Source organism: Terrapene carolina, unplaced genomic scaffold (genome assembly GCF_002925995.2).
Source record: "Terrapene carolina triunguis isolate 2854851 unplaced genomic scaffold, T_m_triunguis-2.0 Scaffold90, whole genome shotgun sequence".
Lineage (NCBI taxonomy): Eukaryota > Metazoa > Chordata > Testudines > Emydidae > Terrapene > Terrapene triunguis.
In genome coordinates this window covers 1,149,201-1,175,168 of record NW_020664441.1, presented here as the reverse complement: position 1 = coordinate 1,175,168, position 25,968 = coordinate 1,149,201, and the positions used below count along the sequence as shown (strand labels likewise).

The following is a 25,968-nucleotide window of genomic DNA, read 5'->3' as shown; positions in this document are numbered from 1 at the left end:
CCTGAGAACCTGGCCAGGGAGTAGATGATCAGGGTAGAACAGCCATTCTCACTGCTGCTGCAGCATGGACAAATAGTTGTTCCCCTAAAGATTCCTTTATAGGTTCTTATCCTGCCCTCACCTCCAGATTATCTCAGCACCTACGAGGTATGCATTCAGGGATGTGACTAAATTCTGTCAGGTGTGATCTGGTTTCCCTCTCATCCTCACCCCAGGGAGACATTGGTGTGTAGAGTTTTGTTCTGGTAGGGTTTGTTGGTTGTGTAAAATGTACCTGCTGCTCTGTGTTTATGCTAGTGAGGGCCAGGTTGAAGAAGTGCGCCTTGAACTTGGAGCAGAAGGTAGCAAGGTTTGTGATGGTCCTTAGCGCCTGCAGGAGCTTACTCAACAGTTGCAGACCAGCCCCCAGAAAGCCATGTTTCCTGCACAGATGAGATTTACTCTTATGATGGAAGGGATTGGGGAAGGCAGGGGGTTTCCTTACTAATCCCCCACATGAAAGAAAACGATGAAAAGAAAAGGGACAGAACAGGGGAAAACAACCACAGGAGCTCGGAGGATTTCATTTAATTTACACTCTTTATTCAACACTCCGGACCTATGATTTAATGGCAATTTAATTATTTCCATTAAACAAAAATGAATTCCCATCCCAGCCGCTGTCGAGGGTGAGGTGACACCGCCTGCTTCACAGGCCCTCCAACCTTTTGGATGGTGGCCTGAGAGGGGAAGTTACATTTCTTTCCCAATCCCCTTTAGATACTATGGCCATGTCTACACTAGGAGGACTTTGATGGCATAATGACACACAGCGGAATACTCTACTGGCAAAGCTTGCCATGTGTGGATACAGCTATACCAACAAAACTATGCTTTGTAATGGCATAGCTTATTCCAGCCCCACCCTCCTCCCTCAGACAAAACCAGCTATCTAAGGAAAAGCACAGTTTTGCTGGTATAGCTGTGTCTGCACTAGGGGCTTTGCTGGCACAGTTGTGCTGGTCAGAGATCACCCCTCTTCTTGCCTCTGACACAGCTGTGCCAGCAGAAGTCTGTGGTGTAGTCATGGCCTGAATCACCCATTACCTTAGTTGGGAAAAGTTGTCATGATGCTGGCTGGCTGCAGGAGGAGTGAGGGGAGGGCAGGGAAGATGGGGAGAGTCCTCGTGTCACACTAGTCCATTTAAGAACCCCAGAGAGAGAAGGAAAGAGGTTGGACCCAAAACCTGGAGAGGGGAGGCTCAAACACAAAGAAGTGATGGGGGTAGGGTGGGTGCGAGTGATCAAACTGTAGCCTTTAGAAAGGTCATGCTACGTGCTACATTTACTTTGGCAGTTGGGCTGTTTGGCCTTGTAGGTAGCGTTGGCAAACGCCATACTCTGGCAGTGTTACAGTGAAGCGCATACCCTTTCAGAGCATGTCTTGAAGGCACATTACCTAATAGGGTACGTCTACACAGCAATCAAAGACCCATGGCATAGGGCTTGCAGGGAGGGTCTTGGAACCTGGGCTCTCACCTGATCCCGAACATCTATACTGCTATTTTTAGCCCCACAGCCCAAGCCCCCCGCCCAAGTCAGCTGACTCAGTGCTGTGGGTTTTTTATTGCAGTGTAGACATACTTACCCATAGAGAACCAGAGGCACAACATACTGGCCTGTGTTTGTGCAATGCGTGTCCCCCACAGCCTTCTGCTGGCTGGAATGTTAGACATGTTCAAGTGGAGTCCTGAACCCTATTGCCTCAACAGTGGAAGAAGATTTGCCTGTAGCTCACATGGGACCATCCTGTGCTTCATATGCAAAAAATCCTGAGTTTTCTCCCTATTTACAAAGTCCTCAGTAGCCAAAGGGTGCAGTATAATGAGAGTACACTCCCAAGGAGCGATGGATTGGTTATACATTCTTCTTCCTAATCTAAATTGCTGGGGGCACTGTAGCAGCTAATCTGGGGGGACTAGAGGTTCCCCTTGCATTAATGTCTATCTTTTTAGAGTATCAGTAACTGGTCCATCAACTCTTTCACTTTTAGGGTATGGCACTGTGGAAGCTACTCATGCCATCTCCAGTGGAAGTTGCAATATGATAATTAACCCAGAGATCCAGGGGCTCACTGTCCTACCTCTACAAAAAAAAAAAAAAAAAAGCACTCAATGCATATATGTAGCAGCACTCCCATTAGACACAGCATGCCAAGCACCCCACATCTAGGGAACAGCTCCGGCATCCCACCAGTGCCTGCACTGTGGTTTGGTCTTTCTCTTCTCACACTCATCCTACAAAGTAGTCTAAGCCCTTGCCTGGTGGTTTGGCCTTTCTTCTCTACCCCACTCCCCCAAGGTTTGGGCACTTGGTTTACCATTCTTAAATGTACAATGATGTTTAACAACATAGCACCTACACAGTTTCTTCTCTTTTCCACACTTACATTTCTCCTTATTTCTCCCTCTTCCCACCACCCCAACTTCTAACTTCAGTGCTCTCAGACTGTCCCAACTTCCTTGATTCTTTCACATGGGGAAGGAGCAGAGCGGGGGGAGCAAGCTGCCAGGCATCTCAGAAATATCTATGTTAGATAAAAGGTTTCTCTCCTACAGACACAGCAAGTGAAATGTCACCAGACAGAAGGGTGTTAATTCCCAGACCTACAGGCTCCTCCTCCTTCCTGGCGGGTGGTCTCCTCCATTCTGATCCTCTCTATTATTCAGTCCCAAAAAAGGAGGAGTAGGAGAAGCATGAGAAGGACTAAGAACAAACATCTTTAAAAAACCCCACACTCATTACTGGAATTAAGCTTGCCCAGCTCCACACCCCTGGCTCAGCCAGCTCTTTGTCCTGTGTCTTCATGGTGACCACCCTGGGAGGCAGCGAGGGTGGGGAATACCTCTGTTTGGAGCTGCTGCTGCTTATTTATGTAGATAGGCATCGAGCCAGAGCTCCCCCGAATCCTTCAGAGAGCTGCACGGATAGAGAGAGAGAGTCTGATTAGTTTAGAAACAAATGATGAAATGTGGCAGCACAGTGAGAGTAAAGATCAATAAAGCAAATTTGAGGTGGGGGGCGATGAAATCTAGTGTAATATTCAAATCCCTTGTCTCGAACACATCAGGGAGATCTTCAAAGACACAACGATTCAGGCTACAGATCCTGGGAAAGGCATAGGACAAGTCCCTATGGAGTCACAAAGGACTGCTGTATGATCCGAGGCTTAAACAACCCAACAGGAGACAAAAAGGACGGAGGCAAGCAAAGGAGAAGACATGGTCAGGTAAGGTTTCAAGTCCACAAATAAGGGCTACAAAAAGACAAAGATGGAATGAATGAGGCTTGGAACAGACCTGTCTAGGAGATTCCCACCCTGACATAATCCTAGAGTGACAGTAAGGGAGGCACCTGAGGTGGGAGAAGAGGCTGCTGGTAGAGTGTTCTCCATTAGAATGTCCACACTAGCTATCTGCAACTGACTGAAACCAGTGGCTAGATATAAAAAGGTCCATATCCCATTCTCAGTCCCGTGAACCATCCAATCCTATTTCTACTACATCTCTTCTGTTTCAGCTGCGGCCCTCCCACCCCACATCCCTAGCGGACCTGTCTTCCCACAAGGCCCAGTGTCCCCATCTTGTCAAAGGCTACTGCACAACATTTTTACATTGACTGATACCTACTGCACAATGTCTGCAAAGGCAGTGAACAGGGGCTTGGACTGGTACTCGATGCCATGCTTGGCACACAGGGACTTCACGAGGGGGGCCACCTTCCAGTAGTTGTGTCGAGGCATTGTGGGGAAAAGGCTGTGGAGAGAGAAGGGGGCTGATTCAGTGAGATCTCATAGACTCATAGACTTTAAGGCCAGAAGGGACCATCATGATCATCTAGTCTGACCTCCTGCACATTGCAGGCCACAGAACCTCACTCCACCCCACCCCTGTAACAGACCCACAACCTCTGGCTGAGTTACTGAAGTCCTCAAATCATATTTTAAAGACTTCAAATTACAGAGAATCCACCATTTACACTAGTTTAAGCCTGCAGGAGAGCTGGTCTCTCACTTAGTGCTTCACAGGCTTCCTGCCTCCCCCTCAAGGAGCCAACCTTACAGGTGCCTTATTCTCACCTTCAGTCTAGAATCAATTAGTGCCCTATAGTGTTCACTTCTCACTATATTCAGTGCCTGTACTCACTGATACCCCATCTGGTTCCCATTCCAAGATAGTGACTTTTAAATCTCCCTCAATGGGTGTAGTCATTGGTGCCCCAGAGAGTTCCTGCCTTTCCATCTGGTGCCCAATACAGTTCCCACTCCTCCTCCATGTTTTGTACCCCATAGATTTCCTGCCCTTTCCTTTGTGCCTGTTTTCACTGATGCCACACAGGGTCCCTTGCCCTCCCCTGGTGCCCACAGTGACTGGTGTTCCTTAAGATTCCTTCCCTCATCCCTGCGCCCATACTCACTGGTGTTCGATCTGTAAGTTCAGGTGCCCGCTAAACCAGTCATTGAACAGAGACTGGTGAACATTACACGTTGCCTGGAGCTGGGGGAGGAAGGGGAGCAGTGAGTGTTGTTCCATGAATGCTCATCTCTCATTTGCCTGGACAGCGGTATAACCTGGTGCCACCTTCTCATCCTCACTCTCCTCTAGCCTGAACAGATTCATCTGAGGATGGGGATGACAGCTCTCACTCCTGAGGACAGTGAGACCAGCCCTGGGTGAGAATGCCATTCTGGGATATCCGTGTTAGTCTGTATCTACAAAAACAACAAGGAGTCTGGTGACACCTTAAAGACTAACAGATTTATTAGGGCATAAGCTTTTGTGGGTAAAAACCTCACTTCTTCAGATGCATAGAGTGAACGTTACAGATGCAGGCATTATATACTGACACATGGAGAGCAGGGAGTTACTTCGCAAGTGGAGAACCAGTGTTGACAGGGCCAATTCAATCAGGGTGGATGTAGTCCACTCCCAATAATAGATGAGGAGGTGTCAATTCCAGGAGAGGAAAAGCTGCTTCTGTAATGAGCCAGCCACTCCCAGTCCCTGTTCAAGCCCAGATTAATGGTGTTAAATTTGCAAATGAATTTTAGTTCTGCTGTTTCTCTTTGAAGTCTGTTTCTGAAGTTTTTTTGTTCAATGATAGTGACTTTTAAATCTGACCAGGGAGATTGAAGTGTTCACTTACTGGCTTTTGTATGTTACCATTCCTGATGTCCGATTTGTGTCCATTTATTCTTTTGCGGAGGGACTGTCCGGTTTGGCCAATGTATGTGGCAGAGGGGCATTGCTGGCCCATGATTCCATATATAACATTAGTAGATGTGCAGGTGAATGAGCCCTTGATGGTGTGGCTGATGTGGTTGGGTCCTCTGATGGTGTCGCCAGAGTAGATATGGGGACAGAGTAGGCAATGAGGTTTGCTACAGGGATTGGTTCCTGGGTTGGTGTTTCTGTGGTGTGGTGTGTAGTTGCTGGTGAGTATTTGCTTCAGGTTGGGGAGTTGTCTGTAAGCGAGGACTGGCCTGCCTCCCAAGGTCTGTGAGAGTGAGGGATCATTTTCCAGGATAGGTTGTAGATCGTGGATAATGTGCTGGAGAGGTTTTAGCTGGGGGCTGCATGTGATGGCCAGTGGTGTTCTGTTATTGTCCTTGTTGGGCCTGTCCTGCAGTAGGTGATTTCTGGGTACCCGTCTTGCTCTGTCAATCTGTTTCCTCACTTCCCCAGGTGGGTATTGTAGTTTTAAGAATGCTTGATAAAGATCTTATAGGTGTTTGTCTCTGTCTGAGGGGTTGGAGCAAATTTTGTTGTATCTTAGGGCTTGGCTGTAGACAATGGATCATGTGATGTGTCTTGGATGGAAGCTGGAGGCATGTAGGTACGTATAACGGTCAGTAGGTTTCCGGTATAGGGTGGTGTTTATGTGACCATCACTTATTAGCACAGTAGTGTCTAGGAAATGGATCTCTTGTGTGGACTGGTCCAGGCTGAGGTTGATGGTGGGGTGGAAATTGTTGACGTCCAGGTGGAATTCTTCAAGGGCCTCCTTTCCGTGGGTCCATATGATGAAGATGTCATCAATGTAGCACAAGTAGAGGAGGGGCACTAGGGGACGAGAGCTGAGGAAGCGTTGTTCTAAGTCAGCCATAAAAATGTTGGCATACTGTGGGGCCATGCGGGTACCCATAGCAGTGCCACTGACTTGAAGGTATAAGTTGTCCCCAAATCTGAAGTGGTTGTGGGTGAGGACAAAGTCACAAAGCTCAGCCACCAGGCATGCTGTGGACTCATCAGGGATACTGTTCCTGACAGCTTGTAGTCCATCCTCATGTGGAATATTGGTGTAAAGTGCTTCTACATCCATGGTGGCCAGGATGGTGTTTTCAGGGAGAACCCAATGCATTGTAGTTTCCTCAGGAAGTCGGTGATGTCTCGAAGATAGCTGGGAGTGCTGGTAGCTTAGGGTCTGAGGAGAGAGTCCAAATAGCCAGATAATCCTGCTGTAAGAGTGCCAATGCCTGAGATGATGGGGCGTCCAGGGTTTCCGGGTTTATGGATCTTGGGTAGCAGATAGAATACCCCTGGTCGGGGTTCTGGGGGGGTGTCCATGTAGATTTGTTCCCGTACTGTTGCTGGGAATTTCTTGAGCAGATGGTGTAGTTTCTTTTGGTATTCCTCAGTGGGATCAGAGGATAGTGGCCTGTAGAATGTGGTCTTGGAGAGTTGCCTGGCAGCCTCCTGTTCATAATCCGACCTGTTCATTATGACTACAGCACCTCCTTTGTCAGCCCCTTTGATGATAATGTCAGAGTTGTTTCTGAGGCTGTGGATGGCATTGCATTCTGTACGGCTGAGGTTATGGGACAAGTGATTTTGTTTGTCCACAATTTCAGCCTGTGCACGTCTGCGGAAGCACTCTATGTAGAGGTCCAGTCTGTCATTTCGACCGTCAGGAGGAGTCCACGCAGAGTTCTTCTTCTTGTAGTGTTGGTAGGAGGGTTCCTATGGGTCAGTGCACTGTTCAGTGGTGTGTTGAAAATATTCCTTGAGTAGGAGACGACGAAAGTAGGCTTCCAGATCACCGCAGAACTGTATCGTGTTCATGGGGATGGTGTGACAGAAAGAGAGTCCCCGAGACAGGACAGACTCTTCTGCTGGGCTAAGTGTGTGGTTGGAAAGATTGACAATGTTGTTAGATGAGTTGAGGGTACCACTGTTGTAGCCTCCTGTGGCAGGTAGGAGTTTAGATAGCTTACTGTCCTTTTTCCTCTGTAGAGAAGTGAAGTGTGCATTGTAAATGGCTTGTCTCGTTTTTGTAAAGTCCAGCCACGTGGAAGTTTGTGTGGAAGGTTGGTATTGTATGAGAGTCTCCAGTTTTGAGAGCTCATTCTTGATCTTCTCCTGTCTGCTGTACAGGATGCTGATCAGGTGGTTCCTCAGTTTCTTTGACAGTGTGTGGCACAGTCTCTCACCATAGTCAGTGTAGTATGTTGATTGCAATGGATTTTTTACCTTCAGTCCATTTGGTATGATGTCCATCTGTTTGCATTTGGAGAGGAAGATGATGTCTGTCAGTATCTGTGCAAGTTTTTTGTTGAAGTTGATGGATTTCCACTCCATACGGCTAAATTTAGTGCCTTGCATGATGTCAAGTATCAGGGGGTAGCCGTGTTGAGACTAACCTGGACTTCAACAATTTCCACCCCACCATCAACCTCAGCCTGGACCAGTCCACACAAGAGATCCACTTCCTGGACACTACAGTGCAAATAAGTGATGGTCACATAAACACCACCCTATACCGGAAACCTACTGACCGTTATACGTACCTACATGCCTCCAGCTTCCATCCAAGACACATCACATGATCCATTGTCTACAGCCAAGCCCTAAGATACAACAAAATTTGCTCCAACCCCTCAGACAGAGACAAACACCTATAAGATCTTTATCAAGCATTCTTAAAACTACAATACCCACCTGGGGAAGTGAGGAAACAGATTGACAGAGCAAGACGGGTACCCAGAAATCACCTACTGCAGGACAGGCCCAACAAGGACAATAACAGAACACCACTGGCCATCACATGCAGCCCCCAGCTAAAACCTCTCCAGCACATTATCCACGATCTACAACCTATCCTGGAAAATGATCCCTCACTCTCACAGACCTTGGGAGGCAGGCCAGTCCTCGCTTACAGACAACCCCCCAACCTGAAGCAAATACTCACCAGCAACTACACACCACACCACAGAAACACCAACCCAGGAACCAATCCCTGTAGCAAACCTCATTGCCTACTCTGTCCCCATATCTACTCTGGCGACACCATCAGAGGACCCAACCACATCAGCCACACCATCAAGGGCTCATTCACCTGCACATCTACTAATGTTATATATGGAATCATGGGCCAGCAATGCCCCTCTGCCACATACATTGGCCAAACCGGACAGTCCCTCCGCAAAAGAATAAATGGACACAAATCGGACATCAGGAATGGTAACATACAAAAGCCAGTAAGTGAACACTTCAATCTCCCTGGTCAGATTTAAAAGTCACTATCATTGAACAAAAAAACTTCAGAAACAGACTTCAAAGAGAAACAGCAGAACTAAAATTCATTTGCAAATTTAACACCATTAATCTGGGCTTGAACAGGGACTGGGAGTGGCTGGCTCATTACAGAAGCAGCTTTTCCTCTCCTGGAATTGACACCTCCTCATCTATTATTGGGAGTGGACTACATCCACCCTGATTGAATTGGCCCTGTCAACACTGGTTCTCCACTTGCGAAGTAACTCCCTGCTCTCCATGTGTCAGTATATAATGCCTGCATCTGTAACGTTCACTCTATGCATCTGAAGAAGTGAGGTTTTTACCCACAAAAGCTTATGCCCTAATAAATCTGTTAGTCTTTAAGGTGCCACCAGACTCCTTGTTGTTATTCTGGGATATGGGATCATAGTCCTAACCAATACAGAGCTGGTCTCACCAGCAGGATTAGGCCAAATCTGCCCTGACTGTCCTCTGTGGAGACCTCCTCACCCTTACAGAAATAGGCACAGGGTCAAGACACAAGAAGAGAGAAGGACATAGGAGCATCTTGCACTGGGAGAGCTTCAAGGCAAAACCCCAGATCACCCTGCAGTAACCATGTCACCCCCAATGAGTGCAGACTCCCACCCCATTACCACAAATTTCAGAGTGCTCACAAGGCCTTTCCCTACTGAATTTTGTAACACTCTATGGGCTCACTGCTGACCCCTAGCATCTATGACAAAGTGCCATCTGGTCTGGAATTTACACCACCGGCCCACAGCTCCCGGGGAAGGAAAGGGTCATACCTGAGTAGAGAACCAGTCCACGTTCTTATCGTAATCGATGTGCATGGGGATGTGGTTCATTTGCGTCACCCAGACAAACCAGTTACTCTCTATGAGCCTGTGCAGACAAACACACACAAAGCAGTCACTCACCTCATGCCCACCTAAGCCTGTGACAGCCCAGGAACAAGCACTCGTCCTGGGTCAAAGCAGTTACTGCTTGATGAAATCTCTACCATGAAATCCAACCAACCGGACAGCAAAAGGCCCATACAGGTGATGACAACACAGGGAAAATAATCTCCCCTGTCAGCTCATAGAAAGTCAGAATGGGCAGAAGATTAGGGGGTAGATAGGAAAAGGAGAGATGGGCAGGGTGGCTAGAGGCTAGGGAAGGGCAGAGCAGGGGGATTTATAAGAAACAGCTATGAGCTGAAGCAGCCATAGGGGGTAGCAGGGTGAGTGATACCTGACCAGAAGAAAGAGCCCCAGGAGCCCTTTCGCCCCCAGTAATGGCGAGTAGGTGAGGAAGAATCGGATGTAGAAGGTCAGCATCCAGGCCAGGTCCTGCCAGAGAGGAGACAGAGAGAAACCTGCATCGAGGGTGTAGATTACAGCTCCTGCCCACTGCCCTGCACTGGTACCCCCAGAAACCACCACTATAATTCCCAGTCTTTATCTCCCTCCCCTCCCCTAGCATGCACCATCTGAAATACAGCCCTGAAGACACCCTCCTCCCCCCTTCCTGTCCACATGCTTTAGCTCCCCTTCACTCCCTGGCACATAATCAGCCTGACCTGGGCCATGGGCCAAAAGAAGGCGCACATATCTCGTTTACCTCTGAAGCCAGAATGGGCAATGAGGGCAGAAAGGAGAGACTCAGGAAGTGGAAGGGGAAAAGCAGGAGAAGCTATAGACAGCTTAGTTCTGCCTCATTTCCCTCCCACCATTCCTTGTTCCTCTTCACTTTCCTGTGGGCTTTTCTCTGGTACTTACTCTCTTTCCTGCAATAATCCTCTCTCAGTTGCTTCTCTCCCCAGTCAAGACCCCCTTGCGTCTAAATCTCAGGTGAGAGCTCTTCCTTTTCTGCATTTGCCTCCCAACCCCTATTATCCCTCCTTGTCCCAGCATACCCCCCACCATGCCCCTGAATCCCCCCCATATTCTTCTTTGCCCAGTCCACTCTGTGCTGCTGGAGGACTGGGTTCTAGGCCATTGGGAAGCCCGAACAGTGTAAAGGGGGGATAACAAGAGAGCTTCTGGGGGCAGGGAGAAGTGGCAGATGCAGCCAGATCTTTGCTACAGAAGCCTGGCGCTGCTCTGGGTGCTCTCTCATGCTGGGCTGTAGAGCAGGAGCCTGGAGACTCCACCACTGAAACTGGGTGGCGGAACTAGGAGAAAGGGGCCTTCCCCACAAAGAGAAAAATTGACTTTTTTTTTTAAATGTAGTTGTCCCAGAAAGATGAGGCATTGAATTCCATTCTCAGCCCCTCTCATTTCTACAGCTTTCCTTCCCGCTCCCCTCAGCTTTCAATGGTTTTCCCCCTCAGGCAGCCACAGAAGGGTAAGTACTGTCTCCCTTCCTGCCCAAAACCAGCCACATGTGCCATTTGATGGTCAGGCTCCATAGAGCTGCACCAACCCCACAACATGAGGGGAAAGCCCCAGAAACCCTTGCTGACTGACGACCATCCCTGCACAGCAGCAGAGTCCAGGCAGCTCCCTTTGTTACCAGAGCAGAAGCTGGTCCCTCACACACTGAGAAACACATGCATTAGGAGGAAGACAACCACTCTGCTCTTCTGTCAAAGGATTCGGCACCAGTCATACACCCATCCACTGTATCACAGTGAGACATGGTGACCAGCCACTCCACACTCAGGACTCCTCCCTCTGACATTTCAGTCCCAACTCCCCACACCAAACTTTATTCAGAAAACTAGGGGGAGGCACCGCAGGGTCTGGCAAAGCTGGACATACTCACCACCCACTGTCTGCGCTGCACTGCGAAGTAGAATATGTACCACTGGAAGTAGAGAGGCACCAGGGCTGGGGGTCCAACTAGAGGAGAGAAAAGGAGAATACAAAGACATGAAGCAGGTAATCATATTCCAAAGGAATTAATTCGGAGGGTTCTGGTGATTCATAGAATCATAGAAGATTAGGGTTGGAAGAGACCTCAGGAGGTCATCTAGTCCAACCCCCTGCTCAAAGCAGGACCAACCCCAATTAAATCATCCCAGCCAGGGCTTTGCCAAGCCGGGCCTTAAAAACCTCCCTAGGTAATCTACTCCAGTGCTTCACCACCCTCCTAGTGAAATAGTTTTTCCTAATATCCAACCTAAACCTCCCCCACTGCAACTTGAGACCATTGCTCCTTGTTCTGTCATCTGCCACCACTGAGAACAGCCGAGCTCCATCCTCTTTGGAACCCCCCTTCAGGTAGTTGAAGGCTGCTATCAAATCTCCCCTCCCTCTTCTCTTCTGCAGACTAAATAAGCCCAGTTCCCTCAGCCTCTCCTCAGAAGTCATGTGCCCCAGCCCCCTAATCCTTTTTGCTGCCCTCTGCTGGACTCTCTCCAATTTGTCCACATCCTTTCTGTAGTGGGGGGCCCAAAACTGGACGCAATACTCCAGATGTGGCCTCACCAGTGCCGAATAGAAGGGAATAATCATTTCCCTCAATCTGCTGGCAATGCTCCTACTAATGATTGCTGGTACTGCACGGGAGTGGAGATACTCACTGATGAAGAAGTACTTGTGCTGGTGGTTGTAAGGCATGAACTTCTTCTTCTTCATTCCGAGCTGTGAAAGGAAAAGGGATCATGGCAGGTTACCTGGGCTACAGAGACACTTATACAAGCACTTCCATCACCCTCCCTGAGAGAGAGGCTCACAAATCTCCTACCAACTCCATCAGGAGAAATGTCTGCATAAATACCTCCCCAGTGAGAGGTGGTATCAGGTACCCGCCAGTTCTCTTCATACCTGGGTCACCCACAGCATTACTTCACCCTATTTTATATCTTCTAAAGGGACACCTCCCCGCTCTGCCTCTGATGCACAACTGTCTAGTCAAGGCCCTTGAAATGTGAATTCTGACCTGTACAACAAGCTCTGCCCCAGTAGGGGGCGCTGGAACCACATCACAAACGTGATTCCATTTATTACTATGACCACTACCAAGGTTTTGTCTTATCACAAGTCCTCTCAAGAGACCACAGAGCTGATAAGAGTCACACAGACAAATAGTGGCACTCACTACTGAATAATACACCCAACAGCAGGCCATATGCTCAGGTTCCCCTGTGCTCTCAGGGTTAACTCACAGCAGACTGTTAACCAAGAGGAGAAGATAGCGAGGATGGGAGACAACACACACCTAAACCTCTCCAGGATCCTGACCATCACCCAATCCATATCTTTCAACTCAAGAGCCACTGGGGCTCAGAAAACAGGAATGTTCTGATGTGTATGCTAAGTTATTAATGTTTGCAGTGTTGTTGCAGCCATGTTGGTCCCAGGATATTAGAGAGACAAGATGGGTGAGATAATATCTTTTAGTGGACCAGCTTCTATTGGTGAAAGAGACACACTTTCGAGCTACAGAGGGACCTGAAGAAGAGCTCTGGTGTAGCTCAAAAGCTTCTCTCTTTCAACAACAGAAGTTGGTCCAATAAAAGATATTACCTCACCCACCTTGTCTCTCTCAGTTAGTAAGACAGATCTGTAGCAGGCCCTGATTAGAGCTGTCACCTTTGTAGAGAAGGGACGGACAGTCCTACTCTGCTCTACCCTGCCTCCACTGAAAGAATGACAATCAGCAAAATGGCTCCATGTGAATCCAGAAAGCTTCCTTCACTCTGACATGCACAAAAACTCCCTCCACATGGTCACGAGAGAGTGCTTATCACCTGGATAATACAGATAAGCCAACAGACTGAACTGTAGCTGAATTTTGCCTTCAGTAATGCTCTGAAATAAACCAGAGAGCAGCAGGGTCCTGGATCTGGGATAGATTCATCTTCACCTCCAACAATACTCATGTGAGTAGTCCCGTTGAAGCCAATGGGACTACTCATTTGCGTAAAGTTAAGCACATGCTGGACTGGGGCCTTACTCTCCACTGTAACTTGCTATTGGTAGCAGAAGCTGGCAATATCCAGGCAGGCTACCTTCTAGTACAGCTGCTTAATACAGTTCCTACAACTGGAAAAATGCATACGGTACAAAGCATAATTTGTAGGCTGTGCAAAAATACAGAAACCAAAATAAAACACGATGCTATTAATATATGTGGCAGTGTTTAGAACACCCACCCATATCAGATTAGTCTCCAAAGCAGAGACAGATAACCACCTAGACTGTAGATCATCTCCATGGAAACAAGGGTGAATAGATTTTCCTATCTTGGAGACACTTGATTTTCAATGCCCTACGTACAGACAAGTGAGACCATATCACTGCCATCCTCAAATAGTGAGCAAACTTTTTGGCCCAAGGGCCATATGTGGGTATAGGAATTGAATGGCGGGCCATGAATGCTCACAAAATTGTGGGTTGGAGTCCGGGAGGGGATGAGGGCTCCAGCCGGGGGTGTGGGCTCTGGGGTGGGGCTGAGGGGCTGGGGATGCAGGAAGGTGCTCCGGGCTGGGACCGAGGGGTTTGGAGGGCGGGAGGGGGATTAGGGCTGGGGCAGAGGGTTGAGGCGTGGGAGGGGGTCAGGGTGCAGGCTCCGGGCAGCGCTTACCTCAAGCAGCTCCCAGAAGCAGCAGCGTGTCCCCACTCCAGCTCCTATGCGGAGGCGTGGCCAGGCAGCTCCGCGCGCAGGGCCGGCTGTAGGCACCAGCAAACCAAGCACGTGCTTGGGGCGGCACATTTTCAGGGGCGGCATTCCGGACATATTTTTTTTTTTTTGCTTTGGGCGGCAAAAGCCTAGAGCCGGCCCTGGCAGCAGCAGCGCGTGGTGCTGGGGGGTGCCCTGGGGCCGTTGCGGTTCACGCCGCGGGGGAGCAGCACCCTCACCTTGTGGCTGGGCCAGGCAGGCTCCAAACGGGGGACACGTGGGCTGGAGGCCACCCCTCGGGGCACACGGAGCTGCCTGCAGGTGCTGCAGGGCGGTCACCCCCCAGCACCGTAGCCGGGGCTGGATGAAGCGGCCCGTGCCGCCCAAGGACTGTGGCAGGGCGGCCAGAAGCAGCAGCGGGGCCATAGAGGGCGGGGCGCTGCCGTGCGGGGCCCACGTCCCACTCTCCGGGGCTCCGCTCCCTCTGGGGCTACCCTGCCCTGGCTCCTCAACCCCCTGCCAGGGTGGTCCCCCAGCTCTGCCCCCCCCCCGTGTCCCCGCTGGTCCTGGAGACGGGAGCCCTGGCTAGAGGGACCCTGGGCTGAGGCGCGGCCCGGGAGCCCCGCTGCTTACCCCGACCCTGCCAGTGCCGGACTGGCTGGAGGCGAGGGGGGAGCGGGTGGAGTCAGCACTGGTGGGGGGAGAGCCCAGGGCTGGGGCGGCAGGGGGTGCGGGTGGGGGAGGGCACTGATGTGGGGGGGGGTGAGAGCCCAGGGCTGGGGTAGGGGGGCAGCCAAAAAATTTTGCTTGGGGCGGCAAAAAAACCTAGAGCCGGCCCTGTCCACGCGCTGCCCCATCTGCAGGCGCTGCCTCTGCAGCTCCCATTGGCTGTGGTTCCTGGCCAATGGGAGCTGTGGGGGCCACGCTTGGGGTGGGGGCAGCAAGCAGAGCTCCCTGGCTGCCCCTACACGTAGGAGCCGGAGGGGGGACATGCCACTGCTTCCAGGAGCCGCGCGGAGTGGGGCAAACCCCTGACCCTGCTCCCCAGCGAGACCTCAAGGACCAGATTAAAACATCTGGAGGGCCGTAGTTTGCCCACCCCTGCCATAAGCAGAATCATAGAAACATAAGGCTGGAAGTAACTTAGACAGGTCATCTAGTCCAACCCCTCACGCTAATGCAGGACCAAGTGTACCTATACCATCCCCGACAGATGTTTGCCTAACCTGTTCTTAAAAACCTCCAATGATGGGGATTCCACAACCTTCTTGGGTAATCTGTTCCAGTGCTTAACTATAAAGTTTTTCCTAATATCTAACTTAAATCTCCCTTGCTGCAAACTAAGCTGATTACTTCTTGTCCTACCCTTGGAGGACACGGAGAACAATTAATTTCTGTCCTCTTCATAACAGCCCTTAACACATTTGAAGACTTATGCTCCCCCTCAGCCTTCTCTTCTTTAAACTCCACATGACCATGGTTTTTTTTAACCTTTCTTCGTAGGTCAGATTTTTCTAAACATCATGTCATTTTTGTTGCTCTCCTCTGGACTCTCTCCAATTTGTCTACATCTTTCTCAAAGTGTGGTGCCTAGATCAGGACACAACACTCCAACTGAGGCCTCACCATTGCTGAGCCGAGTGGAAGACTTACCTCACAAGTCTTACATATGACACTCCTGGTAATACATCCCAAAATTATATTTGCCTTTTTCCCAACATCATCACACTGTTGACTCATAGTCAATTTGAGATCCATTATAACCTCCAGATCCTTTTCTCCAGTACTGCTGCCTAGCCACTTATTTCTCATTTTGTATTTGTGCATTTAATTCTTCCTTCCTAAGTATAGTACTTTGCACTTGTATTTACTGAATTTCATCTTACTGATTTCAGACCAATTCTCCAATTCATCAAGATAATTTTGAATTCTAATCCTGACCTCCAAGGACCTTGCAACCTCTCCCAGCTTGGTGTCATCTGCAAATTTTATAAGCATACTCTCTACGCCATTATCCCAGCCGTTAATGAAAATACTGAATAGTACCAGTACAGACCTTTGCAGCACCCCACTGGATATGCCCTACCAGTTTAACAATGAGCCACTGCTAACTACTTTTTGAGAACGGTCTTTTAACCAGTTCTGTGCCCATCTTATAGTAACTTCATCAAGACCATATTTCCCTAATTTTCTTATGAGAATATCATGGTGGGACTGCGTTAAAAGCATTACTAAAGTCCAGATATATCAAATTTACTGCTTCCCTGCACTGAGTAGGCCAACAATTCCTCAGTTCCAGGGGGAAAAAATCAAAGTCTGAGCCAGTCACTATATTCATTTGGGTTCATGTTTTAAAAAACCCAAATGTCAAAACCATTTCTGGAAGTGTTACACCAGAGATGCATTTGCACTCCAGCTGGGACCAATTCCAAATCTCACTGAAATTGACTGACAGATTCCCACGGATTTCAGTGGGCCCATGGGTCCAGCACTGAATTAGCTAGTGTTTTGGCTGAATGCATAGGAATCTTGAATCACTTTTATATGCTAGCTGGTGTTTCACTTCCTGGAGCACTAAAATTAGCCAAGCTAATCTAAAAATTAACAAAACAAGCAACTTGTATCCAAATCCGTATCTCATCATAGCTCTTCTTCAGCTAAGAAAATGAATACTGACTCATAATCATGAAGCAATCTTTAACACATTCGAAAACATAGCAAAAAAAGCAACTTTTAATGAAGTTTAACTGTATGGAAAGTTTAAAGAAGTTGTAACAAGTTGTTTGGAGTTGGGGAAGAGAAAGTAATGTTAATATAAGACAACATTTCAAATCTGGGTAATTTTTATACTGATTCAAAAGCAGTTTAATGAACTTTCTTTTTTGCCTCCAGAGTAAAAGCTGGACATTTTCAGGCTAAACCAATTTTCCAAGTCAAAGTTATACCAGGACAAAAAAAAAAAAAGGAAGCTGGTTGCAACCACAGCTACAGGGAGGCTACTGCCACTCCATGATCTCTCACTTCCTCTTCCTCTCTCACAGGAAATTGGATTTTAAGCAAGAGGTCCATTCCTCCCAACTCCTTCCCTGAATGCCTGAAATACAGAGGCAGCCCAGCTGTTCTGCAGCTCTGCATGATAGTTAGTGTTCTCCCCAACTTTATGTTGCTTCCTGATTTTGGATCCTTTTAATGCCGCATTCTTCCAGTGACCCAACCTGCCCCCAGACATCCCTCAGACTCACCTCCACAGACAGCGTCTTTCCCAAAGCAAAAAATAAGGGGTGCATGTTAACATCAGGGTCCTTGCGGAAGCAGTTGGGTTTGGCATGGTGCTGGAAGTGCAGATGATTCCACCAGCTGGCTGGCGCACCCTGCAGGAACAAATGAGACCAGAGGATTCAAACTTCAATGCTGCCAAAAATAAGTCAACTCCTCACCCCTTCCCAAGAGCTGCACCACATTCCCCTCCCTGTCACAGTTAGGGAACGAGAGGCTTCTTGAACCTGTGGGGCTCCCTTGCTCACGAGTCCTGTTGAAACTCCGGCGATTGCTCTCAGCACCGAACACTTACCTTCAGATGTCCAATCACAAACTTGTGAACCAAGTGGTTCCATTTGGATTTGCTGAACACCGAGAGGTGCCCAAAATCGTGCTGGAGCCACCCAGCCTGAGCCTGGAAGACAAAAGGAATCACTGAGAAAACAGCCAGAGTTCAGTGAGCTTCTGCAACAGTGTTCATTCTCCACACATACAGTCGTAGGAACAACGCTCCTGCTCTCCTGACTGTTCACCTCAAGCAGGTGAGAGCACCCTGTACTGGTCACAAGGAGATATTTCCATTCTCCACACACAATCCCAAACATCGCTCCCTCACTGTACAGCCACTAGACTCCAGCCTGGACCGGGTGAGGTTACAGAGCGCTGGAGAGTTGTTTACGTGGGGAAGGAGGGGCCAGGAAGAAAAGGCTATGGAACTAAGAATCAGAGCATTTATTCTCTTCAAACTGGGTGGAGCGCCGTAACAAAGTAGCCTTTGAGGAGAAGCCTGTCTCCTCTGAGCGTTTGTAATTCCAGAGGGACCACCTGGGCAAAGGAGGAACAGCTGGGGCTTTCATAGCTGCTATGTCCTCAGCTCCAGTGCACTACGTGTTCCCATGGGAACACAAGGAGGGCGTGGCTACTGCCTAGTGTCTCTCAAAGTTCATACAAAACAGAGCAGAGAAGTACAGCTATAGCAAGAAGTCCGGGATGAATGAAGTGCTCTAGCAGACTATGGAGAGGAGATACATAGGATACCAGTTCTAACTCCGCTTACTCAAAAAGCACGCATTGAGGAGCTGCATCCCCTCCCCTCAACCAGACCCTGGGAAGGAGGGGACTGTAATTCTCATGAACCTGCCACATCCAGAGCTTCTGCTGTATTTCCAACAGCACCTCCTTCTAAGAGAGGCGGAGTCTAAGATAGCTGGGAGCTTCCCACAACCACTGCTCCTCCCCTCCAGCTCCTCCTGTTAAGACAGGCAAGGAATGGAGAAGCTGTGAGCTCTCCATGTCCACTCCTACACTGCTCTTCACAGTGCCTCCTTCTGGGAGAGACCAAAAATGCAGTCGCTTTCAGCCCCCCCACTCCCAGCATTCCTGAAGCATTTTCAAGTTTATCTTTCCTTGGCTCACCAAGTAAAAGAGCATCACAAGTACTGACAGAGGCACCCGGGGATACATCATTGGTCCTGAGTTTGTGGACGTACAGGATGATCCCTGAGCAGTTTACCTGGACGGTGCCTAGCAGTAATGCAGAGAAGAGGAAAGGCAGCAAGGATGATCCAAAGTACCAGATGGTGAGCCAAGCGGCAGCATCCAGCAGCAGAATGTGCAGGAGAAGCAGGAAGAAGAAGAGATGGTTGGGGTTGAGGAGTCCCATCCTCTCGACGGTGGTGCGCAGCTCGCGGAAGTCCTCTACCAGCAATTTCTGCAGGGAGACCCAACATTCAGCACTCTCCCATGGGTGTGCAGGACAGCAGCCTCAGGAGCCCTGGGAGCTCCAGAGGGGTCACTGCAGCAGCAGAGGAAAGCTGGGGTCCCCTCAGAGGGAGTAGCTGTGACATCAGGGAAAGTATGCAGCTGACATGCTATAACCCTCGGGTGGGTAAAGGGTCTCTGTGACACCGGGGAGAGCCTATGGCTGACTGGATCTGCCCTTCTCACTCCCACCCTCAGGTGAGGGTCACTAGAACACCAAAGAGATCCCCTGGTCAGTAGGTCTGTATCACTGAGGGGAGCCTGTAGCTAACATGTTCTGCTCCCCGCCTGATGAGTGTTGCGGTAACACAGGAGGGAACCTGTGACCAATAGGCCCTGTTTTTCTAGGCTGGTATTGGTGGACACCAAGGGGAAGCCTCAAACAGGCATGAGTCCAAGATGCAATGTGATTTGCCATTTCCTGGGAGTTCTGGTTGCCAGTAAATGAGGGATATCAGCACATCCCCACTGCTGCCCTAATCCCATCCCAACATCCGACTTTTAAGACACTCACGTTTTTGCTGGGCTCAAAGCTGGGTTGATCCGATGCCAGTTCCCCAATCAACAGCGAGCTCATGTACTTTCTCACCAGAGCCTTGTCAAGGTGGAACGCTGTGAAAGGATCCTGAAACACAGACAAGAGAATGGGGTGAAATAAATCACACATTGGGGCAGGTGGAGCTGCCGGACCCTTCTTCTTTCCCTGCCCAACGCCTTGGCGATCTCTTCAAAGCCAAAACAGATACCTTGCAGTAGGAGCTCTCTGCTAGCTAGATATTTCTAATGCACGTCACCATGGTATCTGGGCCCTCTTCCTCCTTACTCCTGAATCAAAAGTCTTTCTTTTCCTGTCCAACCCATAACATGCCTCCTTGACCCCATTCTCTTCTGCCTCCTGTTTCCTCTCATTTCTCTCCTTTTGTGCAACACCAGCCATTCCCTCTTCTGGCTCCAACCCCTCCACTTTCAAAATATGAACCAATGTGCCCTCTTCTGTACTCCACCTGGTTCTCTGATACCCCATTTCCCCCTCTCCTGTGCCTCTAACCATTCCAAGCAATGATTTACTCCCATTCCCTCCACTTCCCACACTTCCAGCTGGGCTAAGGGCAGGTAGCAAAGCTTACGCTGCAGTCGCTCCCCCTGATCACAGGAACTGCTGTGACATCTCCAACGGGCATTGCTAATTTGGATGCTCTGCACTCTCCCTACTGGACTAACCAGCATGGTTCATCCACTGCAAAGGGCTGGAGGCAGAGTGCTGCCTCAGTGACCTGCAGAATGGGTGTACAGGAGCTAGTGGGGAGACAGGCTGGGGACTGGGGCAACTGGAGGGTAGGGACAGGACTGGGCTGGCTGAATTGAAAAGGTTAATCAGGTGAAGAAGGAGGGTTTAGGACAGGGATCGGCAACCTTTCAGAAGTGCTGTGCCAAGTCTTCATTTATTCCCTCTAATTTAAGGTTTTGCGTGCCAGTAATACATTGTAACATTTTTAGAAGGTCTCTTTCTATAAGTCTATAATATATAACTAAACTATTGTTGTTTGTAAAGTAAATAAGGATTTAAAAATGTTTAAGAAGCTTCATTTAAAATTAAATTAAAATGCAGAGCCCCCCAGACCAGTGGCCAGGACCCGGGCAGCATGAGTGCCACTGAAAATCAGCTCATGTGCTGCCTTCAGCACGCGTGCCATAGGTTGCCTACCCCTGGTTTAGGAGGTTCCCCCAACTTCTGCCACTCACTGCAAACAAACCCCCCAGGCTGTTCCAGGCTCGTCCCCACTGACACTCTCCCACAGGCCCATCCCCCAGTTTCGCTGCTTACTACTGCTCCCCCTCTAGCTGCCTTTGGTTCCCTCAGGTGCCTCCCCCAACATTACTGAACAGTCTGTGTAATAAGCTCCTGACTCCCCCCTGTGCACCGCTGCTTGGGAGAGCCCTGCCAGGGAAATCAGTGACTTCTTGTCACTTGGGAAAATCGTCAATCACTTAACAATCACTTATATCAGAGGGGTAGCCATGTTAGTCTGTATCAACAAAAACAACGAGGAGTCCGGTGCCATCGGACTCCTCAGATTTTTTTACCAGTTTTATGTTCCCTGTGCTCTCTCTGGGAAAGCGTGGCCCCAACCAAGCAAGTCAGGGTTTATATACCTGTATCACTATATTCACAATCCACCTTGCTTTAGATTCCAAACCCACTGGAGGGGGCACACGTGTTAGTTTGGTGCCTCACTCCCATTGAAAGTCTCCCACTTTGTCTCATGTTACATTTCCTCTCCCCGTGCCTGTCCTAGCATTGCAGTTACAGTCTTCCCAGGACTAACTTTGCTTTCTCTTTTTAAGGGAATCCCTGCCCCCACTCCTGGTTTTCTTTGTTTCTAGTACATTGCTCAGCACCACACGTGCCCACATGGCTTTGTGTTCTTTTGGAAAGTGCTGGCCCTTTAAATGGCACCTAGCCAGGAACAGTTTTCAAATGTGGCTGATGCAGCCAATTCCAGCTCAGCCTTGTTGTATTTAATCAGGAAGGGGAGAGGGCATCCTCTCAGCTCAGGCTTACCTAAACAGGGGAGAGAGAGAGGGGTATTTTCATCTCTGTTCTCCTATTGGAAGAGGGAGAATAAGGGGGTTGTACATGGACAGACCAGGAGACGGTGGTACCACAAGTTTAGACCAATCATTATAGTGGTGGTTGTACAACCTGGCAGTAAAGTCTCAAGGGAGGGTGGGGGTAGGGGATTGTGATGGGGCTTTAATGTACCTTCTAGGAATCATGGTACTGAGGAAGCAAGCCACACATTTAAAGGGGAAGTGCTTTTCCTTTGCTTTTGTTTTTTCTAGGAGTCTGATTTTGGATTTCCACTATAGAAATATCCAAAAAAAGCTGGGATTCACTCCAGCTCAGCTACTTCAGAGGTCAGCAGTTCTGTTTCACCCAATTGTAGTTACTCTCTGAAGATGAGAAAGCATAACACTTGTTGTGTGTGTCACAGTTCAGGACAACTGCTCCCATATTCCCGCCACATGGTTCAGCAAGGGCATCCCACGCTAGGCTTCTGGCTCCCCAGCCTTGCCTCTCTTGAGCGGAAACCCGTTTCTCTCTCCCTTCTGAACAGGGTATTTCCAGGCTGAACAGTTCCCTGCCTACACTGTGTTATTCCCCAGCAAGGCGGACTGCCTCAACAGGCCAGGGTCTGTGCTTTGCTTTCTCTTCAGAGACTAATAACAGGGTAATTGCCAACAGTTATGAGTTACCATACAGCTCTTTCTAAGCAAGCACTTTAATTCTTAAGGGAAAAGCATTACAGAGAGAACGTATTTTAAAACAATAAAAGAACCTACAGAGGAGCCGGCCCTGGGTGTGGGCGGGAGTGCGGGGCTATCAGCAGCAGCACAGCCAGCCCCTGCTTACCTAGGGCCGCCCTGCACCTCTTGGGCTGGTGGCCATGGAGTCCACGTGTATGGCTGCTCCCTGCCAGCCAGGCTCCACTGCAGCCACAGCAGGCAGCAGGTGACCCAAGGGAGCCCAGCTAGGCTAGGGCTGGGTGCAGTGGGAGAAGCTGCAGATACCGGCAGGAGCCATGCAGGGGTGGGGGAAGAGAAGCCCCAGACGGGGCTGGGGGCGGGGGGGGGGGGGGGGGGGGGGGGGGGGGGAGGCCCGGACCCGGGCAGGAGCTGCACTGGGGGGAGGGGGTGGAGAAGCCCGGACCCCGACAGGAGCTGCACTGGGGCGGGAGAAGCCTGGACCCGAGCAGGAGCTGCACTGGGGGGGAGGGGAGAGAAGCCCGGACCCTGGCAGGACCTGCACTGGAGTGGGGGGCGGAGGAGCCACACTGGGGCAGGGAGAAGCCCTGGACCCTGGCAGAAGATGTGGGGTTGAAGTCCCCGTCTTGGGAGCCCCAGCCACCCTAGTGGCAAAAGTTGCAGGGCTGAAGCCCTGACCCCACTCTGTGTGGAGCTGGCCTGAGCCTCTCTGTCTCCCATCCCACCTGTGGAGCTGGGGCTGCGTGCTTCTGCGGGGCAGTGTTTGGCTCCGCGGGGAGGCTAGGACCCTCATCTTATGGTAAGGGGTCCAGGGCCAGGGGGGTTGGATAAGGGGCGGGGGCAATCAGGGGACAGGGAGCAGGGTAGGTTGGCTAGGGGGTGGGATCCTGGGGGGGTGGTTAGGGGCAGGGGGTCTCTGGAGGGGGCAGTCAGGGAGCAGGGGGGGGTTGGATGGGGCATGGGAGTCCCACGGTCTGTCAGGGGGCAGGGGGTGGATAGGGGTCAGGGCAGTCAGGGGACAGGAAGCAATGAAGGTCCTGGGGGGGCAATTGGGGGGGTGTCTTTGGAAGCGGTGGTCAGGGGACAAGGAGCTGGGGGGGTTGTATGGGTCAGGAGTTCGGGAGGGGGCCTGTCAGGGGGCGGGGAGCAGTTGGATAGGCGTGGCAGTCCTGGGGGGTCTGTCTAGGGGCAGGGATGTGGATAAGGGTCAGGGCAGTCAGGGGACAGGTAGGGGGTAGGGTCCTAGGGGAGCAGTCAGGGGACAAGGAGCAGGGAGGCTTAGATAGGGGGAGGGGTTCTGGGGGGCTGTTAAGGGCAGGGGTCCCAGGAGGTGGTAGTCAGGGGACAAGGAGCAGGGGGGGTTGGGGGTTCTGAGGGGGGCAGTCAGAGGGCAGGAAGTAGGAGGGAGTGGATGGGGGCAGGATGGGGGTGGGGCTAGGGCAGGGTGGGGCTCCCTGGGTGCACACCCTAATGAAATGGGCTGCGCCCACCTATGCTTGCGACAACTGACAGTTGGGGTGCACACAGCCAGGGCATACATGCAAAAATATGTACCATGCTTTAACGAAGTAGGCATCCATGTGCTGGCAAGTAAACCCCAGAAACCATATGTGGAGTGAACAGACAAGTGATCTCATGAAGCATAATGGGCATAAGTCAGCTTGTGCTTTAAAAGTGAAAGCTCAGCAGGGTAGGGATTTTGGTCTCTGTTTAGCATCAGTTACCTAAATACCAAGTACATCTACACTGCTATATAAAAAATAAATCAGAACTAAAATCCTGGAAAGCAGATGCACTTTAGAGACCCAGTCCACCAAAGCAGTTAAGCATGTGCTTAATTTTAAGTGTGTGAGCAATCCCGCTGACTTCATGCTTAAAGATAAGCATATGCTTAATTGCTTTACTAGATTGGGGCCTAAGTGACGGAGCTGAGGATAATACTGACAACAATACCCTTGTAAGGGGTAAACAAGAAACCCCCATCTCTCCAAATTATCTCTTCCCTGCTGAATCTAGATGTTCAGCAACATGCTACCAGGACTTTGCTGGTGGGGCCTTCCCTTCACCTTTTGTATCAACCTCCAGCTAGCAGATATATGGTAAGTCCAGTGCTAAACATACTGTGATCTGCTTTTTACCTCAGACTGCAGCTTAAAAACTCTGATTCACAATCAGAATTAAACAAATAAGCCAAGCTACCACTTCAACTGAAATAAGCAGATCCCACTACTTATTTCCCTCTTCCCATTAGCACATCCCCTTGCCACCAGTGGGGCACATGTTCTACAGAACCTGTCCTTTCTTCTTCCCCTCACTGTCTAAGTTACTACAGACTTTCCGGATTCCCATCACCATACAGCTGCTCCAGAAAGCCCCTTCCCCAGACTCTCACTCAGGTACATAGGAGAACTTGGACCACAGAGTCATCTTGCTGGTCTTTACCAGGATCTCTGTGTGGGGAGTAGTACTGCTCACAGAACTGTGGAAGTATCATCAGCATATAAACAGGGCTTCAAAGAGCAGGTGGCCCTTTGGAACTGGGCTAACTCAGATGTTCCACCATCTGTGCCCCATACACACTCCATGCTGCTCCCTCCTCCTGATTTGCTCCCTCCATTCCTCTCATTTCCTGGCATTACCTCTAGATACAGCCCTTTGATTTTTCCAACTTACAGCTCTCCACCCCCACTACAGAGAATAAAATCCCTGCAGTTGAATCCCTTCTTGCTCTCCCCTTTACACAACATTTAGCTTGTGCCTAGTACTGCCTCTCCCATTAGCTCATCCCCCAGGCTCTGCCACCTCCCATCCCCACTGCCCCTGCTGATCTCCCCAACTCTTTAATGCTTGCCACACACAAAAACTCCCCACGGTGTGCTGGCACCACCAGGCGGGCACAGGCACAGTGCGACCCCAAATCAGCACCCGCGATGACCCGCTCGCCATCTGCCCCAGCGTCAGTGCGGGGCTCAGCGCTGCACGGGGAATAAAGGGAACCCTCCAGCCCCGGCCCTCACCGTGGCGTCCTGCCCCGCGTAGTGACTGATGACTCGGGCGCCCCCCGGGTGCCGCCGGTAGAATTGGCTGATGTCATAGACTTTCCTGTCGATCACCAGCCACCGCTCCTGCTGCGGGTGCCCCCGGCCCGTGCGGAGCCCGATCTCCTCCCAGGTGAAGCGCCGCGGGGAGGAGCCCGCACCCAGCTCCGGCTCCTCCATTCCCGCTTGCTGCCGCCGCGCTCAGGCCGGCTCTGCCGGTTCAGCACCGCCTCTGTCCGCCTGAGCGCGAGCGGCACCCTGCCCCGGGACACGCCCCTCGGAGTCATCCAGCCCCGCCCATTAGAGAGCGCATTGGGTAACGTGTTCCCTAACCCCGCCCTCACTGCCGCCTCGCCGAGAACTCATTGGTTTCATCCCGGCACATTGGAGTCCACCCCTGCAGAGGTCCGCAATGTCATTGGTTCTTGAGTGACTCCGGCCCACCCGAGGCTGGTATTTGCCATTGTATTGGCTTATTTTCTTGTCAATCATCGCAGACACCGACCCCCATGCTTTCTGTATCTCTGCTGTGAAGG

General features: G+C 50.4%; 1 protein-coding gene across 1 annotated transcript; it reads right to left on the bottom strand.

The window, feature by feature from the left end:
• Positions 1-1,664: 1,664 nt before the first annotated feature.
• Positions 1,665-25,626, bottom strand: LOC112105270 (acyl-CoA (8-3)-desaturase-like). The gene is made up of 12 exons (XM_024197985.2): positions 25,412-25,626; positions 19,642-19,752; positions 18,880-19,077; positions 17,680-17,781; positions 17,351-17,479; positions 12,067-12,127; positions 11,307-11,383; positions 9,792-9,889; positions 9,344-9,440; positions 4,456-4,535; positions 3,669-3,794; positions 1,665-2,958 (listed from the first exon to the last, which is right to left on the bottom strand). The coding sequence occupies exons 1-12, from the start codon at positions 25,610-25,612 to the stop codon at positions 2,907-2,909; spliced, it is 1,332 nt and encodes a 443-aa protein (XP_024053753.1). The 5' UTR covers positions 25,613-25,626; the 3' UTR covers positions 1,665-2,906.
• Between the last annotated feature and the right edge of the window lie 342 nt (positions 25,627-25,968).

What these genes read in the sequence shown, in the direction of transcription:
- LOC112105270 (XM_024197985.2), bottom strand. Translation starts at nt 25,612, where the DNA reads ATGGAGGAGCCGGAGCTGGGTGCGGGCTCCTCCCCGCGGCGCTTCACC. An exon ending in GCTTTGAGCCCAGCAAAAAC is followed by an intron (nt 19,078 to 19,641) that starts GTGAGTGTCTTA and finishes GTCTCCCTGCAG; the next exon opens with AAATTGCTGGTAGAGGACTT. An exon ending in TTGTGATTGGACATCTGAAG is followed by an intron (nt 17,480 to 17,679) that starts GTAAGTGTTCGG and finishes TTGTTCCTGCAG; the next exon opens with GGTGCGCCAGCCAGCTGGTG.